This window comes from Antechinus flavipes, chromosome 2 (assembly GCF_016432865.1).
Source record: "Antechinus flavipes isolate AdamAnt ecotype Samford, QLD, Australia chromosome 2, AdamAnt_v2, whole genome shotgun sequence".
Lineage (NCBI taxonomy): Eukaryota > Metazoa > Chordata > Mammalia > Dasyuromorphia > Dasyuridae > Antechinus > Antechinus flavipes.
In genome coordinates, this window is record NC_067399.1 from 183,313,735 (window position 1) to 183,336,320 (window position 22,586).

The following is a 22,586-nucleotide window of genomic DNA, read 5'->3' on the forward strand; positions in this document are numbered from 1 at the left end:
TTTGACAAGAACAACATTCAAAGAAAAGTTGGTGCAAAATATATAAGAGCTGGAAAGGATCTTAAGGCTCCTTTAGTCCAACATCCTCATTTTATACAAGAGGAAAGTGAGCCCCAATGGGAATAAATGACTTATTTAAATTTTGTTTCACAGCTAGTTAGTTATAGATAGTGATAGACTCCTAATTGCATTCCAGTGCTATGCAATGCTAATTCCCCAATGAACCAATTTGACTGAAATAAGTTCTTAGCATTTAAAAACAGCAGTGAAATATGAAGAAGAAACTGATTCAAAGAACCCCATTTAATTTAGTAAATAAATATGTCCATTGTTCATACTTGGGACTTCTGATTATGTATTATATGCAGATTTTATCAGAAAATGTTTCATTAAAAAATTATTATCCCAAATGACCCAAGTCAACAAAATAGCATCAATACTTCCCATAGGAAAAAATAAAAATAAATAAACAAAAGCATATTAGATACAATTTTGGGGGAGAGAACTAGAAAATTGGTAACATATGGATAAGGTTCCTCTCAGAGTTGGCACCTGACCTGAACCTTGAAGGAAGAAAAAGTGAAAAAGAAGAGCACATAATGGAAAGGGCATAATGGAAAAGTTATGAAAAAAATTGAGAGGTAGGAATGTTTTGTATAAGGAAGTATAAGTAAACCATATGGTTCTAACATATAATACATGAACAACAGAGAAATATTTGTGACTTGGAGGGATAACCTAGAGCCAGATTGTGAAGGACTTTATAAACCAAACATATGCGACTACATTTTATTCTAAAGGCAAAAAGGAGCTACTGCAATTTCTTGAGAAGGGCACTGTTATGAGTGGATCAATATTTTAAAAGTACAAATTTGGCAGTCATATATAGAATGATTTGAAGGACAAATACTAAGAAAATATTGTCAGGGGAGAGAGGTTCTGAACCATTAAAATAGAGTGATGGCTTTTGGAATAAAAGGCTATGATAGATATTTTGTAAATATTTATTTCACCAGTGATTGGATTTGATAGGTAAATGAGAATTGTGATGACCACTGGATGAAGAACTTGCTTGCCTAGTAAGGCAGTGATTTTCAGTAGAAATAATGAATTTGGGAGAAAAGTAGGAAAGAATATGAGTTTTCTTTGTAAATTTTGGAAGAAAAAATTATCTTTTGCAAATGTTGAATTTGAGATACTTATTGGGTAGCAAGTTGAAGATGTCCCCAAGAGAAATGGTATTATATAATAAGACTGATGCATAGTGATGACTTGAGCAAAAGGAATAATGTAAATGATATCATGGAGAGTATTTATTTTAAAGGAAATAAGCTGGTCTTGTGACAAAAGTAAAATATAATAGATGAATGGCTTGATTTCTAGACTTAAAGAAAGACTTTTAGTACACTGGGTAAATACATTTGGTGAACTTTATGGAAGGGCCATGAAAGAATAATTCATGGTGATAAAGTGAGGATAAGTTATGATTCTTAACATTGGAAAAAGTGTCCTTATCTCAAAGACAATGGCTTCATTGAAGAATAGAAGTAAGCCTGTTGATGACTACCTCTTGTTTTATTAACCTTTTTGAGTTAATGTTTTCTCATTCTGAAACTCCTAAAGTCATAACTTATTTTTCCTATAATTGAGTTAGTGTCTAAAGATAATATTCATTTTTTGGGAAAAAAGAACATACTTAGAATTGAAATTTTTCTTACTAGCAACAGAAACACTAGTTCTATGGATATATCTATTACATTATGATATTGAATAAAGCAAAATCCATGTTTAAAATTCAAGTACAAATTTATTCAGCACCTCCTAAGTCACTGAATCATGTGGTAGGGATTTTTAAAAATCCATATTTATATAATAATTTAAGGTTTTTCCTCAGAACAACTTGGTGATATCTGTATTATAATTATTACATAAGAACATTTTACAGTTGAAGTGATGGAGTTTCAGTCAGGTTAGATGAATTGACCAGGCTCATATGATATTAAGTGTCTGTGCCTGGCAAATCTTGGCCTTTGCTAATTCCATATTCTTTCATTAACCACACTACCTTTCACACTGTCTTCCCTAAAGTTTTATCATCTTTAGTGGCTAAAACAATAATTTCTACATAATAGGGACTTAATCATTATAGAATGAATATATTTCTCTTTTGGGAACATGACTAGCCTCTTTTATCCCTGGGTATTATAATTTCTAACATTTATATAGCACTTAAACAGTTTAAGTTTTTTAATATATTAAAAGTTTTTATATATATATAAAAGTTTTTTATATATATTATTTAATATGATCCTCATATCAACCCTGAATTTTAGGAAATGGGGAGAAAGTACTTTATGACACCACTTGGCAAAACCTGAAAATTACAAGAACGGATGAGTTGAAAGGGAAAAGCATTCAGTTTCATAGCACTGAAAAACTGGGATATAAGAACTATAGTAATCATCCCCAATTTAATATTGGAACTTTATATGATAGAAAAAATTCTTTACAACTCATAAAAATTAGAATTAGAGAGGACCTTAGAAATCATTTAGTCCAACCACTCTATTTTACTGAGTAAGAAATCAAGGCCTAGGTCAGGAAAATGATTTTTCCCAAGGTCATACAGTTAATGGCACAGCACAGATCCTAAGAGAGGTCTTCTGACTCCAATATTTTTTTTTCCATAGCATTATGTTCTAAGAATATGTAAGGATACATGGATACAATTAATCTACATAAGAAATAATTCGAATCTTTTATCCATATTTTTGAAAGACATTTACTTCTTGTTTACAATAACTCTTGGTAATCTCATCAACCTCAGAAATTTGATTATTTCTATACAGATGTTTCCCAGATCTATAGAACTACCCTTACTGTCTCTTCAGAGCTTAATTTCAAGGCAGCTATGGGATACAATACATGTAGTACTAAGTTTGGAGTGAAGGAGACTTGAATACAAATATGCCTTCATACACTTACTATGAGGGCAAGTCATTTAAACAGTTTCCTTTTGTTTCCTCATTTATAAAACAGGAATAATAATAGTATCTATCTTACATTATTGCTGTGAGGATCAAATGAGATAATATGTGTAAAGTGTAAAAAGCATAGCACAGTACCTGGAACATTGGCGGCATTTAATAAATGTTTGTTTCCTTCATTGCAATATAGTATCAACAATTATCTTTTGTCTGTTAGGACCTGGATATCCCTGTTTGCATCTCAAAAAGTTAATCATACACAAAAAAATTCATTCTCTTCCCCCTTTAATCATCTAGTCTTTTCAATTCTTTTACTATTGTTAGGAACACAATTATCTTCCCAGTCACCCAGATTTATAATCTAGTTTTTATTCTGGACTCCTTACTCTTCCTTACCTCTCTCATAATCTTTTTGTTGGCAAGTCTCGTAATTTCTTCCTTTACAGCACTCATATCAACTTTTCTTTCATTCAAATGCAAATGCTCATCACTTCCTACTTAAACTATAAAAATAGACTTCTTTCTACTCTAATTTATCTTCTACTAAGATACCAAAGTGATTTTTGTAGTTCTGATAATATCATCTCCTCCTCCCCCTAATGCCACCCAACGTAATAAACTCCAATGGCTACATACCCCAGTAGCAAATATAAAATGCTCTCGGAATTTTTAAAAAACTATTTTATTTTTAATTTATGGAATAAAACAAACATTTTTATAATATAGTTTTTAAAAAGTTGATTGCACATGAAAACTGCAAATTTAACATGCACAGCTTTTTATTCCTTTTAAATATATGATAAAATAATAATATAAATTTCTTTTTTTTCTTCCCCTCACCTTAGAGATAGTTACCATTAAACACAAATAGGCATGTGTATGTGTGTATATATAGATAAATATACACATATATGTATATACATAAATATGTAAAATTATTATATATGTACTTCTAATTTATCAGTTCATTCTCTTGATGTAGATAGCATCTTTCTTCCTATGTTCTTTATAGTTAATTGGGTATTTTCATAAGAAAAAAATAACTTGTTCAGTCAAAATCATTCTTAAAACAATATGGTTGTTATTGTATACTATGTTCTTTTGTTCCTGCTCATTTTACTCTTCATTATATTGTGCAAGTTTTCCCATGTTTTTCTAAAATTATTGAGCTCATCATTTTTTATAGCCCAGTAGGATTCTATCACAACTTTATACCACAACTTGTTCAGTCATTCCCCAGTTGATGAGTATCCTTGCAATTTCTAATTCTTTGCTGCTACAAAGAGAGCTGCTATAAACATTTTTTTAGAACAGCTAGGTTATTTTCCTTTTTTTTTTCCTAATCATCTTTTGGAAATAGATTAGTAATGGTACTGCCAGGTAAAATATAGTTTAACAACTTTTTTGCCATAATTCCAGATTGCTCTCCAAAATGGTTGGATTAGTTTACAATTCCATCAACAATGAATTAGTGTCCCAATTTTTCCACATCTCCTCCAGGATTTGTCACTTTCCCCTTCTGCCATTTTAGTTTTGGAATTTAAAGGTGAGAAAGTTACTGAGGTAGAGCAATCCTCCAATGGCAAAAAGATAATGGTCTGGAATGAACTTTCTAGTTAAGAAGGCTGTTGATTTATGGTAGAGAAAGAAATTTGGAGAATAAGGAGTAGAGATGGTCAAATATCATTAGGAATATACCTAGTTAAAATTAAAAGAAATTAAGAAGGAAAGAAAAAAAGAAAAAAAAGACAGAAAAAAGGATGTGCTAGGTTGTAGCTCAATCCCAATAGTGAATTGCACATAAGAAAAACACTTCAAAAAGAGTAATACTTATTACTGAAACACAGAAAGATTGACTAAAGTATTATTAGCTTTAATGGCATATTTTTCATTCTTCCTTGCTGAAAGAGAACTTTTCATTTTCTCATTTCTTATAACATTGTCCAGTTCTCTCCTTAGTACTTTGAGCAATCAAAGAGCAAGTATTTATTAAATACTTACAATATTTCTATCATTGTAATAAATGTGAAGGTAACAAAAGAAATAATAAAAAAGTCCTGGCATTCTGCATAATGATCTAGTTATATGTATAAAAATTAAATTATAAACACCTTTATTCTACATAGTAAACATTTAATAAATGGTCAGTGATTGAATAGCTAACTAAATATTTTTAAAAATTACCTTTGTGTATGACATGATGCTATTTTTACAGAAAACAAAGTTGGAATTTAAGAAATGTTTGTTAAAGTTAACTGAATTAAGGTGGACAATTCTTTTTTTTTATTCTTTAAATAACTTTTTATTTAAACCCATGCCAGGGTAATTTTTTTACACCATTATCCCTTGCACTCACTTCTGTTCCGATTTTTCCCCTCCCTCCTTCCACTCCCTCCCTCAGATGGCAAGCAGCCCTTTACATGTTGAATAGGTTACAGTATATCCTAGATACAATATATGTGTGCAGAACCGAACAGTTTCTTTGTTGCACAGGGAGAATTGGATTCAGAAGGTATAAATAACCCGGGAAGAAAAACAAAAATGCAAGCAGTTTATATTCATTTCCCAGTGTTCTTTCTTTGGGTGTAGCTGCTTCTGTCCATTAAGGTGGACAATTCTAAAACTTCAGCATCAACTTGGAAAATCTGTTGTTATTTAGTTGATTAGTCATGTGTGACTCTGTGACCACATCTGGAGTATTCTTAGAAAATTTACTAAAGTGGTTTGCCATTTGCTTCATTCTCTAGCTCATTTGCAGATGGGAGGACTAAGAAAGTGTTAGGAAATTTACCCAGGTTCACAAAGCTAATAAATGTCTGTGGCTAGATTTGAACTCAGGTCTTCCTGACTCTAGGGCAAGCACTGTCTTCGCTGTGTTACCTTGCTGTAAATAAATTAGAGAACAACAAGGATTTAATTTGATTTGGGTGGGTTAAGGCTATTCTCTTGTCCATCCTTTTGCATGTATTAGATAATCATAGACAGAGGAGAATCTTAGCATTTTATCCAATGCCCTCATTCTGTATATGGGGAAAAAAAAAAGCTGAGAAAGAGAAAGTTAGTCAAGGTCAACCTAAGGAATAAGTAGCAGAGATAAGACTATGAATCAGGGATCCTCAGACTTAAATGTAGTTATCTTTCCATTACACCTCACTCCCTCCAAAATTTGTTTTGTCTGAAGTTAATTTTGCTTTTGTTAATCATTTTCATCATAACATATAGTTGATTTTCCTTATCTAGTGTAGAGGATTTGTAATAGATACTTTGACTCTGTATTGTCATGACTTGATCTGAATATTTTCAGCTCCTCAATACTTTATTTTTCATCTCTTCCTTTTACTGCTTTATTCCTTGGTTTTGGAGTTCTGAATTGGAGTATGTGTTATATCTTGCTAAGACTGCATTTGCACATACTCAGAATAAGCTCCAGCTTACCCTTGCATTTTAACATATTTTTGCAGAATTTTGTTTTTATTTAAAAGGTGAATAAAATGATCTGAATATGCTAATTGTATAATCTGGCATTCTAGTTGCTGCTGCAAATGAGTACCAAGTTTCTAAATTTTGCTCTGTCACATTTCCATTTTGTGGAAAAGGAAAAATAAGTCATTGATTAAAGGTGATTTTTTTTTTTTAGATTCACAAAGTAATAAAGTATTAGGACTGGAAGGGACCATAGAAATAATCTAGTTTAGCATCTTCACTTAACAGATAAGGAAATTGAGGACTAAGGAAATAATGTTACAGGATTACAGAAAATAATAATTAGAAGAATCTCATCAGCAATCTAATCCAACTGACATAAGAAAGAAATTTCAATTATATTATTTCTAGGAAGTGGTCATCCAGTCTCTGTGGATGAAAAAAAAATTGTTTTCTAAAGACCTCCAATGAGAATGGGCCCATGATTTTTAGGCAATGCTATTCTTCTTTTGAAAAAAATCCAATTGTGAATGTCTGTTCCTAAACTCACTTTGTTTAAGGTTAGCTAGTTAATAGTAGAACTAGTATTAAAATACAGGCTTTTATGACTCAAAAGCCATTTTCATACAACACATAGCATACTGTTCCAGTGCTTATTAATATGGTCCTTTGTAGACTGAAAAAGATTGCTTTTAAAACTTTCTGTTGTCATAATATCATTACTTCTCTGTATTCTCCCTGGACAAGTAGGTGGTATAATGTTATGAAGTATTGGGCTTGGGTTCAGGAAAAACCTTAATTCAGTGTGACCTTGGCCTCAGATACTTATTAGACATATGAACTCAGGAAAATCATTTAGCTTTTTTTTTTTTTATCTCAGTTTCCTTAAATGTAAAAAGGAGGTAATTATGACAGCTCCTAGGATTGTTTTGGGAATGATAAGTGGTAACATTCTAAAGCACTTAACATGGTGCCTAACACATAGTAGATACTTTCCTTTCTTCTCTTGAAAGTTTTATCTATTTTGACAATATTAGATCTTCACCACTTAGCACGGTGACTGCTTTCACCATAATTCAGTGTAACAATTATCATTGTTGGTCATTTTATGGGACAGAGAAGAATCCCTACATGTATTTACATTGTTCAGTTGACAACAGATTTTGGAAGTTCTTGTAGTGATGGTTAATTCAAATTGAATTTGATTTCTTGTTGTTCATTTATTACTGACAAAATTTTTCTCTTAGTGATTTGGTTTGGGTCATGCTACAAAAAAAGGAAGCAATTGTGTTTTCAATTTGACAATAGATGTGATGGGTTAGAAAAGTACTGGAGAAATTTGATATGAGAATGTACTGTTGTAAGTGGGTTTCTCTACTTTTTTCTGTCATGCACAGTGATATAGCTAATATTTCTTAGTAGTTAAGAAATAAGGAGTCCAAGAGAGCCCATGTTATTGTCTCCCAATACTTTCATCATTTTTGGGGGGCACAAGTATTTGTTAAAATTGAGAAAAACATTGCTTGTTATTAATAGCTGTTGGGCAAAGAGCATGATTTGACATAAGAAAAAATTTATGTCCCATAAATATTCCGAAAGTTGGTCTATAAAACATTGAACTAAATTGTAAAGAATTGTTCCAAAACTACATACACACATATATAATAAATAAACACACATATATTTTATATATACCCATATGTGAAAATTGCACAAATACTATACACACACACATATATTTTGTACTTCACATAATATTTCATGATCAATTGAAAACTTTATAAACTTAGGCAGTGTACTCATTACTATTCAACTGATTACTAACTTATTCACTGAAAAATTCATTAAGTTGATAAATATAAAACAAATTCAAAGTAATAGTTGATTTTTTTCTCCTTTATTATGATAATGAATATTGGAATTGAGCAGATTTTCCCTTTCCCTTTTCCTTTCCTTGGCTTCATCCTAAGCTATTGGATGCTAAAGAAAGACATTTCATCATTTTTAAAAAAATCTTGTCCTAATGTTTAATGTAATAGCATTAACTTAAATAAGTTTTAATGTGAAAAAAAGATATAAAAGAAATATGATCCTCATTTATTTCTTTTTTGACAATTTTTTAAAAAGTAGTATTGTGTAGTTGAAAAAAAAAACAAAACAAAACTTTGAACTTTTAGTCTGGAAACCAGGATTTAAATCTTTGTTCTGCCAGGTAATGACCCTGTGAGTATGGGTAAATTACTTAACTTTCTCAATCTCAGTTTTTTCATTTGTAAATTGGATTTACTGATTGTACTATCTAAGAAGGTTTTTCTTTGTAAATCTTAAAGTGCCATAGCAATGACAGCTGTTATGAATCATAATATTTTAAATCTGGAAATCATTTAGTCTAATATTATATTGATGTAGAAACTGAGATACAGACAGAAAAAATAAGTTCTGCAGAGTCACAGTGATTATAAATTACAGTCAGCCTTTAAATCCTAGGATTATTATTACTTTTTGTTGTTGCTATTGTTTTTTTGACACTGTGTCCCAGGCAAGTATACTTTGCTCTTTTTGTTACATTCCGGACATTCTCCATTACTATTTTATATGCATCATTTGTCCTAGTTTCTGTGTGAGTTTCTTTCCCAGTTACTTCTGTTTTCCTTGAATACTATTCCTTTATTTCTTCCAATGAAACTTTTCTAGTAGAATTTTTTGTTTCCTTATCCAATAATTTTTGTTTTTTGTTTTACTTTTCTATTTTTGTGAAATATGGTGTTCCACTCATGTGGCTCTAAGTAAATATTTCTATGTATCTAATCAAGTTTTTGAATTATATGAAAATTGTAACTATATTTTCTGTTTCCCCCAATTTCTATTTTTAATAAACCTGTAATATGACTAAAATAATAAAATTAAGTCTCTAATCTTCAAGAGGAATCATACAAGAAAGGAAAGCTATTTTTCAACTTAGTCCTTTGTCAATAGAACTAGTTTGAGTTTATGTTACAAAAAGCTAAAGAATTTGGAAACTTCATGTGAAACTAAATTATAGTAATAGAATTCCTGGTTACCACAGAGCATTGCAGTCAGATCCTCAGAAGCAGCGATCACTAATTGGAATTGGAATTTCTTTTAGATTGTCCTAATGGATTTGACTGAATGTTATGATCAAGGAAATATTTTTAAATGATTTTATCTTTAAGCAGATAGAGTTCTGAAAGCCTGGTAGAGTGCATTATTTTATTTATAATGCTTAATGAAATTAAGGTTACTAGAGCATTTGTGTTACTAAAAGACCTTTAAAATGAATAGACATTCGAGTAGCTTTTGAATGGTTGTTAGGGATTTTCTGCTTTTGGATAATGTGTTAGCCAATTTTCAGTCATTTTTAATTGTAAATGTGTGAGATACATGTGCACACTCACATACATTTATTTATTTGTTCATAAGAATGTGAATATGTATGAAATCCATAGATTATTGTAGGTTTTCTGATTTGCATGTTTTATATCTACTGATTTTAAATTTTCTTTTTATAGGTGCACATATTCAATTTCTGAATTTTTCTACAGAAGCTAATCATGATTATCTTGAAATTCAAAATGGACCTTTTCATACAAGTCCTATGATTGGCCAGTTTAGTGGAACTGATATGCCATCAGTCCTGCTAAGCACAACACATGAGACACTCATCCATTTTTATAGTGATCATTCTCAAAACAGGCAAGGATTTAAACTTGCTTATCAAGGTAAGAAATAATTAAATTTGAATGATTCCTCACTTCAACTTCCAATTGTTTATTTTTTTAGTTAATGGCAAAAGAATCTGTTTAAAAAGTTATATTAAGTTGTAACAATGGAAAAGATCAGTTACTGTACTTACCTAATGTAACTTGTAAATATGCACATATATACATGCATGATGATTATCAATATCATCATCAAGTACTGTGGCCTTTCTTACTCCTTAGAGCCACAAATCCTTTTCACTGCTTCTGTTAGTTATTATCATAATCCTATGTTAGGCCTTTCTGATTTTTGTTCTGAAAACCACAAATAAAGTTTAAATAATGGATTCAGGGAAGCCAGAATAGAACAGGACATTTCATTTAATTCTAGGTGTCTGTAAATTTGTTTCAAAGCTTGATTATACTTTGAAAAAAAATGATGATGTGGTATTTATCTGGGTGAAATTAGGCCTTCCTGATTCCAAATCAAAAAACTAAATACTGTGACATTCTTTATCTAAAATCATTTTAAAATGCATTAAATGCTATTTTAATAATTTTTACTATTTGAACTTTTAAAAATATTGTTTGCATATCTGTGTAGCTATTTTATGGAACTACATCTGAAAGCTAGAAGGAAAATGTTCATTAATATTGGGCAGAAGGGAATGTAAATGTGATTTCCCCAGTGAAAATTATTCATTTTTTTTCTAAAATATTTTAAAATGGGCTGGTAGTAAAAATCTTAACCTAGTGTAATTTATGTGTAACTCAAAAACTTAAGTTTGGTAGCACATTGCCTAGCAGATTATAAGTATTTAATAAATGCTTCTATATTGATAGAATAGCCTTAGATATGGAGTAGTAAAGAATATAGTAGTTAAGCTCATTTTTGAATTTAAAATTGATTCTACATTTTCATATTGCAGTGTTCAACATACTAATTTTTAAAAAAGGAAAAATGTAATTCATTAAAAATCTTTATATATGTATATACATATGTAATGAATTCAAAGTGGTTATAATTAAAAGACAACATTCATATTTGTCAATATATAATCTTACAAAATATCACATAACACTACATATTCTAAGAAATAGCATTTTACAATTTTCCTTAAATCCTATTCTGAGTTGTTAATCATTTTATCTATTCTTCTTGATTTTTACATGTCATTTTCTTTGCATCTTTAAGTGTGTGTGTATATATGTGTGTACATACATGCACCCTCTCACATACTCAATCTAATATTGGAATCGAGTTCAATACTGGAAGATGAATGTGTTTCATGTTTAATCTAAGCAGTAAGTTGTGATTATTTACCACAGGAGTTCTGATTAGTCATTTTGTGTTTGACTAGTTATTTATCCCTGAGTTTATTAACATCCATTGAGGTCTGTTGCATTTTATGTTTTTTACTGGCAAATAAATACCTTTACATTATTTTTAAAATTTTTATATTTGGTACTATTTTAATTTTTTTCATCATAGCAATTTTTAATTTACCAAATTAATAAACAACTTCAACATATTATCACCCAGATCAGTGGACACAATATTAAATAATTGCATTACCAATATAAACTTCTGGTGCCCTATTGCTGATTAGTTACTGATTAGTAACTTTTCAAAGATTCTTCCTAGTGTAGTGCCCAGAAATCTTTTTTTTGTGAATTTAATATTTTATTGCAAAAACACAATGGCAAATTTCCATGTGTGTGAGAGACATATTTACATATTTGTTTTTTTTTTTTTTTACCTTATATAACATATATTCTTTCTTTTCATGCTGCTTCTATTGTCAGATGAATTTCATTGCTTCATCTATATTGACTGTTTTCCATATAAGGTTGTTAATGCTTCTACAATTGAATCTGGAAAACAAACAAAACAAAACAAAACAAAACAAAAAAAAAAGGTTAGCATAGCTTGGCATCATGTAAAGATAAAAGAGTTTGTTGGTTATTTTGATAACTGGATACTCTTTTTTTTTATTATAGCTTTTTATTTACAAGATATATGCATGAGTAATTTGTTATCATTGACAAGTGCAAAACGTTTTGTTCCAGTTTTTCCCCTTCTTCCCCTCACCTCCTGCTCCAGATGGCAGGTAGACCAAAGCTCATTAAATATGATAACTAGATACTCTTAACTTAAGTGTAATGAATTCAAATTGCTGTGCTCTGCTTGTAGAACTATATTATTTCCATTCTAAACAATTACTTTGCATAACATTAATGTTATAATGTACATGTATAATTAAAGGTATGTACATGATAATTAAAGGTATTCTATTTTGTTGTACAATGTGATAACTGTTTGAAGTATACATTTTCAGTTTTAATTAGATAGTTTATCAGTGTTTGTCATTTATGCAGTTTATGAATTGTCAAAGTGACACTATTGCACTGATTTGTAGGTCATCTCAAAATTTATAAGTCCTACTTGTGAATTAAAAGTTAAGGGTCTAATTAATATCATGAAAAGATTCATAGATCACAACAAAGAATTTTTGTCATTCAGCTGATACATATGATGTATACCTGCTACTTAAATAGCTGTCATTTATTTATAAGTCATTTATAAAGGGCAAAAATGTAACCAGTGAATATGGTTGTCATGATATAAAATTTCTGGAATAAAATTTGTGCAAATCTTCATATTCTAAAGCAAACATTTCTAAAGCAAACAATAGCAACAAGTAGAAAGAAGATATGTTTGCACAGAAGATATTTTCAACCAATTGATTGCTAATGAAAATATATAATTTTACAAAGCAGATCATTTTCATTTAAATTACATATTTTTTTAAATCCTTCATATTACTTAATTAAATGGTGTCTCTAAAGACAGCATGATATAATATAAGTTTGTGGTGATTTTGGAGTTAGGTAGGAAGATCTGAGTTCAAATCATCCTGCCAATACATTTATACATGATGCAACCATGTATTGCTTAACCTTTTCAGTTCTAATTTTCTCATCTGTAAAATGAGAAGTATAATACCTCTAGTAAGAAGCACTATGATATAAGGGATAGAGAGCTATTTTTGGTGTTAGAAAAATCTAGGAGAAAGTCATTCTTCTGATATGTTACTTGTATGACCTTGGATAGATCATTTATTACTCAAAACTCTCAAGATTATAAATTATAGAAGAATTACTGATGTAAGTGGAGAAGGGACTTTTCACATTAGGAACTAACTACACAGTCATAGATTCAGACCAAGTACTTTCTTTACCTGCTTCACAAAGATTTTTGATCAAAATGTAATATATAAAGTATTTTGCAGACTTTAGATACCATCAACAACAGTAATAGCACTTATATAGCATTTTATGGTTTGTAGTTTGTTATTCAGACATGTCAGTCATGTCTGACACTTTATGATCCTATTTTGGGGAGTTTTCTTGGCAGAAACTTTGGAGTGATTTTCCAAGTTCTCCAGCTCATTTTACAGATGAAGAAACTGAGGCAAACAAGGTTAAGTAACTTGGCTAGGATTACAGATAGGAAGTGTCTGAAGTCAGATTTGAACTCATGAAGATTCCTGATTCCAACCCTAGTGTTTCATCCACTATGCAATTTAACTGATCCTTTGGGTTTGAAAAACGTTTTACAAAGATTATCACATTTGTTCCTTCCAATGAACCTAGGGGCGGTGCTATTATTTATCCCCATTTTACAGATTAGGAAATTAAAGTGGTTAAAGGTCAAATCACACAATTAGATAATATTTTTAAGCCAGATTTGAACCTGTCTTCATGACTTAGGCCCATAGATTTATTCACACTGCTACTTAATTTCTTTATTAAATATGATATTGAATTTTTTATGTCAACATGCATTTTGTGAGACATTGTTGCTCATTAGCTCATGTCAATAAAACATGGCTTGCTTATTTATTTGTTTGTTTAACAAATAAGACTTAATTACTTCATCATTGTAGGGATGTCCAGGCATAGAAATTCCCTCTACCGAAATATACTGGCAGCTTGTCTATAATTCATAGTAATAAAGTTACCTGGTGCACTTAGATGTTAAATGTCTTGTACATAATCACATAGCTAGAATGTGGTAAAACAACTAATTTTATATCAGAGTTAGGGCTTAAAGTCAAGTGTTGCCAGCTTCATAGCTAATCCTTTTTCTATTCCTACTCTACCACCTCCATATTTGTTATTAATATTTTTTAAAATTGGAATATTGAAGTGGCTTTCCACCCTTTCCCTGTATGATCAGTTATGTGCCACCATAAAACATGAATTTCAAGATAATAAAAAAAAAATCAGTTTTTTAAAGCTGGAGAATTTTTTCCTTTTTCATCTTGCACAGTCATTTCTATTATACTGATCAAGTTATATTCCAGATGATATTTAACTTTATTAATCCATCACTATCATTATCAAGATGCAAAATTAGCTTGAGGTTTGATTATGACAAAGCTTGTGATTGTGACAAGCAACTGAATATGAATACTGTCTCTCTATATTTCCTGGGATGATTTTGGTTTCAGTCAAAAAGTAAGTCAACCTCATAAATATACTCATTAACTAGTCCTTAAAAATACAAACATAAAAATTAAGCAAAAGATGTGTGTTTTTTGTTTGTTTGTTTATAATAGGACCAAATCTACTGTGCAAATATGCATTCTAAGTCATCCTAAGGTAGAATTATGTCAAAAGATGGAGGAGAGAAGGAAGGGAAATGTTGTCACAGTTAGCAAGCATTTATTAAGCACCTACTTTGTGCCAGACATAGTGCATAGGAAATACAAAGGCAAAAACGAATTCCTGACTTCAAGGAGCATAAAATATTCAATCAATCTCTCTCTCTCTCTCTCTCTCTCTCTCCCTCTCTCTCTCTCCCCTCCCCTCTCTCCATATCTATCTATCTCTATCTCTATCTCTATATAGAGATATAGAGATTCTATATAGAGATAGAGATAGATAGATATAGATAGATACATAGATATGTATGTATGAGATATATAGGATATACAAGTTGTTCCCAAAAATCTTAATGCAATTTTAAGCTTTTATAGTTTTAATGACATAAATTTATAATAAGTCTTTTAATAAACCCTATATATAGTGCATAAGAAGAAAGTAGTTTTAGAGAGGTGGTTCTAGCAGTGGAGGAATTTAAGCTGAGTCTTGATGGAAGTTAAAAAAGGGAACACTGAGGCAGCTAGATGGCAAAGTGAATAGGGCACAGGCCCTAGAATCAGGAAGCCATGGATTCAAATCCAGTCTCAGCCATTTAACACTTACTAGCTGTGTGACCCTGGGCAAGTCATTTAACTTCAATTGTCTTTATTAATTTTTTTTTCAACAACAACTATTTAATTTTTATCCTTGGGTTCTCAACACTGAGCATGGTTAGTCCTACGTTATCAGCACAGTGTTTGGTAATTGATTCTAAAAATAAATAACAGTATAAAATATAAATAGGAATTAGTTTTTCTTAATAATAGCAAAGAAATATCTTGGCTGCAAAAAAATGCATAATTGTTTTTAGTAAAATATCAAAACCCATGATTTGGTACTTGCTTATGTTTTGATTATTCCAAAGCATTTGATAAATTTCAGATTTGAGGATAATACAAGGTGTAGGATGCCAACATCCTACTCTTCCTTAATGTAACACATTTGATCCAGGCAAATTTGTTGAATTTTTATTTTAAAATTTTATTATTTTTTCTTTTTTTAATTCTCGATTTTATTTTATTTTTAATAGTACTTTAATTTTTCCAAATATATGTAAATACTGAGGTTGGAAAAAGGGATGCCAAAAAAGAAGCAAGGAGACACATTATCCAGCTTTTTAGCATTGGTATGCTAATTCTATAGTTTATAAGTAGAAAGGAATTTTTGACCAGATTATCAGTCAGACTATTGTCTCAGGAGTTTGATCTGTGGGAGTTTCCTAAGGCCAGAAGTTATTTGACCAAGGACTGGTCAGAATCAGTTATATTGGATGTGGGAGTTTACTGAGACAGAAAATCTAAAATCACTGACATTGCCAGAACAGAAGTCCCTGTAAAATCAGGGGACTCCAAAATCATATTACATCATAAAGATAGCTTTTTTTTCTGGTAAATTTATTTATTTTCAATACACACTACTTTATGAGTCATGCTGGGAGAGAAAAATCAGAGCAAAAGGGAAAAACTATGGGAAAAATTTAAAAAAAACAGAATAAAGAAATGAGTATAGCATATATTGGTTTACATTCATTCTCCATAGTTCTTTTTCTGGATGCAGATGGCATTTTCTATCCAAAATCTTATTGGGATTGCTTTGGATCTTGGAACCATGAAGAAGAACCAAGTCTTTCATACTCTTGCTATTATTGTGTATGATATATTCCTGGTTGTCTTTATTTCACTCATCATCAGTTCATGTAAATCTCTCCAGGTCTTTCTAAAATCAGTTTGTTCATTTTTTAAAATAGAATAATAATAATATTACATTTTCTTTATATACCACAAATTGTTTAGCCATTCCCCAATTGATGGGCAATCCTGTAATTTCTAGTTCTTTGCCACCATAAAGAGATCTGTTTATAGATATTTTAGAATATATAGATTTTTTCCTAATTATCTTTGAAAAGAGTAACTTTTAAATTTACTTTCCAACATAAAGAATGATAATGTCTTTAAACAAATCAAGGTAGCATGAGATTTTAAATAGACTTGTTAAATTTATAGTTTGTTTCATTTTTGAATGAACCATTTCATGGTTCCAAGATCCAAAGCAATCCCAATAAGATTTTGGATAGAAAATGCCATCTGCATCCAGAAAAAGATCTATGGAGAATGAATGTAAACCAATATATGCTATAGTCATTTCTTTATTCTGTTTTTTTTTTTAATCTCTCCCATAGTTTTTCCCTTTTGCTCTGATTTTTCTCTCCCAGCATGACTCATAAATTTGTTTCATTTATAGTAAGATATAACTTATATAAGTTTCCACAAAATCTCTATTAATTAGCACTTTTGTGCTTCGGACATATCAGTGATAGCTGATATTTACAAAAACTCTACAAGAAAAATTAAATCAATTGGTAACATTAATAAGTACATAGTGGGAATTTAATAATTGTTTATGTTTTGATTCTGATATTCTGTAATTTATGAATTTATGAATAATAAATATATTATTAGCCAGAATCTGAGATATGACAGAATACTCCACAGATCTATTATGGAATGCCTGTAGATAAGAATGTCTTGTGATTAGATGTATGAATGAATTGTAATCTATGTTGACAGAGGTTATGCTCATGATGATATGATTAGGGGATCTGTTAAATTAGGGGATTTATTAAACTTGAAGCAACGGGGTGGTGCATTGCATGGGGCCTAGAGTCAGGAAGACTAACTTTAATCCCAGCTTTATTAGATACTTACCAGCAATGTAATCCTAGTCTTGCAATATTGCTCCCAAATGATCTCTGTTTACCTTACATTTCTTATCTGCAAATTATGAATGATGAAAGTGTTGTTTCTTACTACTATTATTATATAGTACTTTAGAGGGTTATTGCAAGGTTTAAGTGAGATAATATTTGTAATTAACACAGATTAGCACAGCACCAGATATGTAGTAGTTTATTTCTTTCCCCTTTTTCCCTCCTTAAATTATTGAGATTTTAAATGGACTAAGATAAATATAGCCAATGAAATCCATCTTCCAAGCTTTCTAAAATAATAGAAATGTTTAAGAATTTAGGTTTTGTAGACCTAAATCTTCAAGATTCTAGGATCACCACATAAGGAAACAAAGGAGTAAAATACTTGATTTAGGAGCATAAATGACAACTATATAGTATTTTATAACATTAAATTGTCTGTTTTGTGAAAGATCAAGGCACCCTGAACTGGATTACAATGCACAAAGCAAAATGTAAATAAATAGATAAAACTCCTCCATCTAATGCAAGAAACCTTCTCTTACCATATATGGTCTCAAAAATCCATTTTTAGCAAAGTTATATCTTTAAAAATATATATATTTTTTCCTTTTATGATTCCTAATTATGTGAATTTTATTTACATTGATGAGCAATTTTAAAGACTTGAAATAAATAATATATTAAACTGCATTTTTTAAAGATCCTTAATGATGAAGTTAGTGGTAGTCAAGAGAGTTGTGGAAATCCCCTTTTGGTCGATGCAGGTTCTTCATGAAAGAATTCACAAATCCCAAAATATTAGTGGCAAAAATGGAAGTTTATTGTTGGTTAGGAAGTCAGTTTTGCTAAGAGACTGATTTCTTTAGTGGCAAAGTCTTATTAGGAAAATGGAAGCTGGCACTGAGAAGAGAATGCCTTCTCAGTGGGCAGGGTCTTACTTTGGACATTCTGCAAAGAATGAGTTCAGAAATTGCCCTTTAAAAAGGAATCTTGCGGCTCAGATTTCAGGTTGAAAAGAAAGCCAAAGTCCCCAGGCCTAGATGATAATATCTGGCCCAGATCTCCAATTGGAATTTCCTGAAAGGGGTTGGCATCCCAAAATATCAAAAGGGTGCTTTTTGACTGAGATTTCTAATTGAATAAGGACACTTAACTTGTCTGGGGAAATGTGCTTTCCCAGGATGGCCTGAGACTCCAAGATCAAAAGGAAATACAGTTTCTGAGTATTAATTTTATAGATCAAAAGGGAACACAGTTTCAGAGTGATTACAGAGTTCAATTGTGTTACTTAATTTCTCTATTACTGGGACTTCCGGTTAAGATGGCGGAGAGGAGGCTCACAGTTGCATAAGCTCCGCGCTTTCTCTCACTATCCACTTCATTACAAGCCTCTGAATCAATGCTTGACTGAAAAAAACCCACAAATAGTTAGCAAGAGAAGCCATCCTTGAGATCCGCCAAGAAAGGTCTGTCTTTACTGGAGGGCTGGGGCGGTTTTAGATCGGGCGCAGGCTGAGGGCAGCGGCAGTGAGAGCACGGGAGCAGACTGGAGAGGGGGTGGGGAGTGATCGCAGCTGTCTCTGCGGGGAGAGCTTCGCTACAGGTTTGGAACCTGCAGCAAGTCAACAGCCCAGCAGAGAAGCTAAAAACACCGGGGCTGAAGAACACAACCGCAAACAGCTGGAGTCTCTCAGGACCTGGCCGCCCCCGCCCTTCCCCCCCCTCAGTGACTCAGCACGCTCTGGGATCTCAGAGCGCAGGCGCAGCACAGTCCTGCTAGTGCCTCACTGCTGCCCCCTGCAGTCTGTAGAGGAAGCTCGATAACATACCCAACCCCTCCCCCAAAGAAAGACTCCAGTTTTTTCTGTTTTTCTTTGGTAGTTTGTCTCTAATTAATAGACAGAATGAGCAAGAAGCTGAAGAGGACTTTAACCCTTGACAGCTTCTACACAGATAGAGAGCAGACTCTAAATCCTGAGGAGACTAAAAACAGGCAGTCCCCAGGTGATTCCCCAAAGGAGGAGATCGTCTGTTCCTCAGCACAGATGAACCTCATAGAAGTGATTAAAAAGGCTCTCACAAGGGAGCTAGAAGAAAAATGGGGAAAGCAGAGTGAGGCTTGGCAAAAGGAGAAGGAAGCTTGGGAAAAGGAGAGGGAGGCTTGGCAAAAGAGCCTGGAGAAGTCAGTTAAAGAGAGAGTGGATAAAGAAGTAAAATCCTTGAAAAATAGGATTAGTGAACTGGAAACAGAAAACAGCTCTCTAAAAAACAAAATTGGCGAAATGGAAAAAAATTCCACAGAACAAAAGAACTCAATTGGACAATTAGAGAAAGATTTTTAAAAAGTGAGTGAAGAGAATACTTCACTGAAAATCAGAATTGAACAAGTGGAATTGAATGACTCGAGGAGACAAGAAGAATCAGTCAAGCAAATCCAAAAAAATCAAACAATGGAGAAAAATGTGAAATACCTTCTGGGGAAGACAACAGACCTGGAAAACAGATCCAGGAGAGACAATCTGAGAATCATTGGACTCCCAGAAAAACATGATGAAAAAAAGAGCCTGGACACTGTCTTCCAGGAAATTATCAAAGAGAACTGCCCAGAAGTCATAGGAACAGAGGAAAAAATAAACATTGAAAGGATTCATCGATCACCCACTGAAAGGGATCCTAAAATCAAAACACCAAGGAATATAGTGGCCAAATGCCAGAACCCTCAGATGAAAGAAAAAATATTGCAAGCGGCTAGAAAAACCCAATTCAAGTATCAAGGAGCCACAATAAGGATCACCCAGGATCTGGCAGCATCCACATTAAAAGATCGAAGGGCCTGGAATATGATATTCCGAAAGGCTAAGGAACTTGGTATGCAACCAAAAATAACTTACCCAGCGAGAATGAGCATCTTTTTCCAGGGAAGAAGATGGACATTCAACGAAGTAAGCGAATTTCATCTATTTCTGATGAAAAAACCAGAACTTAACAAAAAGTTTGATCTACAAATATAGAACTCAAGAGAAATCTAAAAAGGTAAAGATTAATTTTGGGAACTATATTTTGACTATATAGATGTATAAAGAATACATGTATACCTTGTTCTAGAAATTGATGTGGAAAGGACATTGTACCAGAAAAAGGGTAAAGTGGGGGTAGTACATCTCATGAAGAGGCATAGGAAACCTATTATATCTGAGAGAAAGAATGGAGGGGGATGAATATAGTGGGTATCTTACTGCCTTCAGAATTGGCTTTAAGTGAAAAATCTTAAGACATATTCAATCTATGGTGAAACTTCTCCCATCTCATTGAAAAGTGAGAAGGGAAAAGTGGAAAGGGAAGGAATAAGCTAAGCGGAAGGGAATACGGGAACTGGGAGGGAAAGGGGTAAGATAGGGGGAGGAACTCTAAGGCGGGGGAGGGACACTAAAAAGGGAGGGCTGTGAGAAGCAAGGGGTGCTCACAAGCTTAATACTTGGAAGGGGGGGAAAGGGGAAAGAAGGGAGGAAAGCATAAACCGGGGTTAACAAGATGGCAAGTAATACAGAATTGGTCATTCTAACCATAAATGTGAACGGGGTAAACTCCCCCATAAAGAGGAAACGGTTAGCAGAATGGATTAAAAGCCAGAATCCTACAATATGTTGTTTACAGGAAACACACCTGAAGCGGGGAGATACATGCAGGTTAAAGGTAAAAGGTTGGAGCAAAATCTACTATGCTTCAGGTGAAGTCAAAAAAGCAGGGGTAGCCATCCTGATCTCAGATCAAGCTAAAGCAAAAATTGACCTAATTAAAAGAGATAAGGAAGGACACTATATCTTGCTAAAGGATAGCATGGATAATGAAGCACTATCTATATTAAACATATATGCACCAAGTGGGGTAGCATCTAAATTCTTAAAAGAGAAACTAAGAGAGCTGCAAGAAGAAATAGACAGTAAAACTATAATAGTGGGAGATCTTAACCTTGCACTCTCAGAATTAGATAAATCAAACCAGAAAATAAATAAGAAAGAAGTCAAAGAGGTAAACAGAATACTAGAAAAGCTAGATATGATAGATCTCTGGAGAAAATGTAATGGAGACAGAAAGGAATACACTTTCTTTTCAGCAGTTCATGGAACCTATACAAAAATTGACCATATATTAGGACATAAAAACCTCAAACTCAAATGTAGTAAGGCAGAAATAGTAAATGCATCCTTTTCAGACCACGATGCAATGAAAATTACATTCAACAAAAAAGCAGGGGGAAGTAGACCAAAAAATAATTGGAAACTAAATAATCTCATACTAAAGAATGATTGGGTGAAACAGCAAATCATAGACATAATTAATAACTTCACCCAAGAAAACGATAATAATGAGACATCATACCAAAATGTATGGGATGCAGCCAAAGCGGTAATAAGGGGAAATTTCATATCTCTAGAGGCCTATTTGTATAAAATAGAGAAAGAGAAGGTCAATGAATTGGGTTTGCAATTAAAAATGCTAGAAAAGGAACAAATTAAAAACCCCCAGTCAAACACTAAACTTGAAATTCTAAAAGTAAAAGGTGAGATCAATAAAATTGAAAGTAAAAAAACTATTGAATTGATTAATAAAACTAAGAGTTGGTTCTATGAAAAAACCAACAAAATAGACAAACCCTTAGTAAATCTGATTAAAAAAAGGAAAGAGGAAAATCAAATTGTTAGTCCTAAAAATGAAAAGGGAGAACTCACCACTAACGAAGAGGAAATTAGAGCAATAATTAGGAGTTACTTTGCCCAACTTTATGCCAATAAATTCGACAACTTAAATGAAATAGAAAAATACCTCCAAAAATACAGCTTGCCCAAACTAACAGAGGAAGAAGTAAATATCCTAAACAGTCCCATCTCAGAAAAAGAAATAGAACAAACTATCAATCAACTCCCTAAGAAAAAATCCCCAGGACCAGATGGATTTACATGTGAATTCTACCAAACATTTAAAGAACAATTAACTCCAATGTTATATAAACTATTTGAAAAAATAGGGATTGAAGGA

At 32.0% G+C, this 22,586-nt stretch overlaps 1 protein-coding gene across 1 annotated transcript in view; it reads left to right on the plus strand.

The window, feature by feature from the left end:
- Nucleotides 1-22,586, plus strand: part of CSMD1 (CUB and Sushi multiple domains 1) — a 2,716,069-nt gene that overhangs the window by 2,385,566 nt on the left and 307,917 nt on the right. The window contains exon 41 of the mRNA XM_051975995.1: nucleotides 9,941-10,150. Within this exon, the coding sequence (XP_051831955.1) occupies nucleotides 9,941-10,150 (210 nt within the window). The remainder of the gene's footprint in view (nucleotides 1-9,940; nucleotides 10,151-22,586) is intronic.